This window comes from Austrofundulus limnaeus, unplaced genomic scaffold (genome assembly GCF_001266775.1).
Source record: "Austrofundulus limnaeus strain Quisiro unplaced genomic scaffold, Austrofundulus_limnaeus-1.0 Scaffold4469, whole genome shotgun sequence".
Classification (NCBI taxonomy): domain Eukaryota; kingdom Metazoa; phylum Chordata; class Actinopteri; order Cyprinodontiformes; family Rivulidae; genus Austrofundulus; species Austrofundulus limnaeus.
The window spans coordinates 1-1,132 of NW_013956871.1; the positions used below are offsets into that span (position 1 = coordinate 1).

The 1,132-nt window shown below is 43.4% G+C and overlaps 1 protein-coding gene across 1 annotated transcript; it reads right to left on the minus strand.

The window, feature by feature from the left end:
* Nucleotides 1-113: 113 nt before the first annotated feature.
* Nucleotides 114-907, minus strand: LOC106512141 (F-box only protein 18; the record flags this gene model as incomplete). The annotated part of the gene is given in 4 exon segments (XM_014000821.1): nt 114-209; nt 282-369; nt 447-666; nt 747-907. Coding segments are annotated over 3 exon segments (283 nt in total), but the record flags the coding sequence as incomplete, so codon positions are not given.
* Between the last annotated feature and the right edge of the window lie 225 nt (nt 908-1,132).

Below are 1,132 nucleotides of genomic sequence, written 5' to 3' on the forward strand. Positions count from 1 at the left end.
CCATGATGGCTGGGACAGAAGAACATATAGATATTTTTTTCTTTAAACAGGTTAACGTAACAGAGCTAAGAGCAGCAGAGCTCTTTCGCGTGAAAGAATGAATTCTACTGTACCGGGTGTACAGTCCTGAGCCTCGTCAATAAAAATGGCGTCGTACTGGTCGGCCAGGCGCACCTTCTCCTTCCTGAGCTGCCACAGCTTCAGGTATCCTAAAAAAGAAGAACTCCTGGGTCTTAATTTTCTTAAATACCTTTGATTTCACTTAACTCAAGTTGCTGTACCATCATGTGGCATGAAATACGCCTGCTTGGATTTCTCCTTGACGTCCTTCATTTTGCTCCAAATCATCTTTGCATCTTGGATAAACAACTAAAACAAAACAAACATATGATTTGTTGAACTCAGCGTTTCTGCTGCTACTTCATTTATTCACACTGAACCCGTACCTTTTTCTCTTCAGAATCTATAACCTTCCTGAAGTCCTTTTTGCAGACGTAGTCATTGGGGACGTGCAGGGGAGAGATGACTGGGTCTGCTGACGACATGAACGTGTTGAGGATTGTGGTTACGACTTTAGCTTTGGCGAAGCCGCCACGTCCAGTCTCCAGAGCACAGTTGATGGAAAACGGCTTCAGGTTTGAGGTCAGCTTTTCACTAAGTTTATATCTGCCATGTGGGAGAGCACAGACAGGTGAGTGCATTGCAAATCAGAAACTTGATGGATTTTAAAAACACTGCTAGTTCACCTCTTGCCAATGTCGTTGTAAGCTAACGAGTGGACGGTCCTGCAGTCCACGTTGGAGGGAAAGCGGCGCCGTGCCTCAAAAGCCACAGAGTTGTTGAAAGCCACGTAGAGGAACTGCAGATACGGACGCTGCTCAGCATATTTGATCAACGTGGTCGTTTTTCCCGTACCTGTAGAGTAAAGTAATAATGGTTGAGCCAAAGAGCCAAAATGTTTGTTTATCTGGCACTGTGACAAGGAAAATGCTGTCCTCCACATAAAAAGTTTGAACTTTAATGGTTTAACTTATTTGAAACTCAGCATCAGAGGGTTGAGACAATAAACAAACTGATAAATGTGTAATCAGAATCAGAATCAGCTTTATTGGCCAAGTATGTTGACACACAA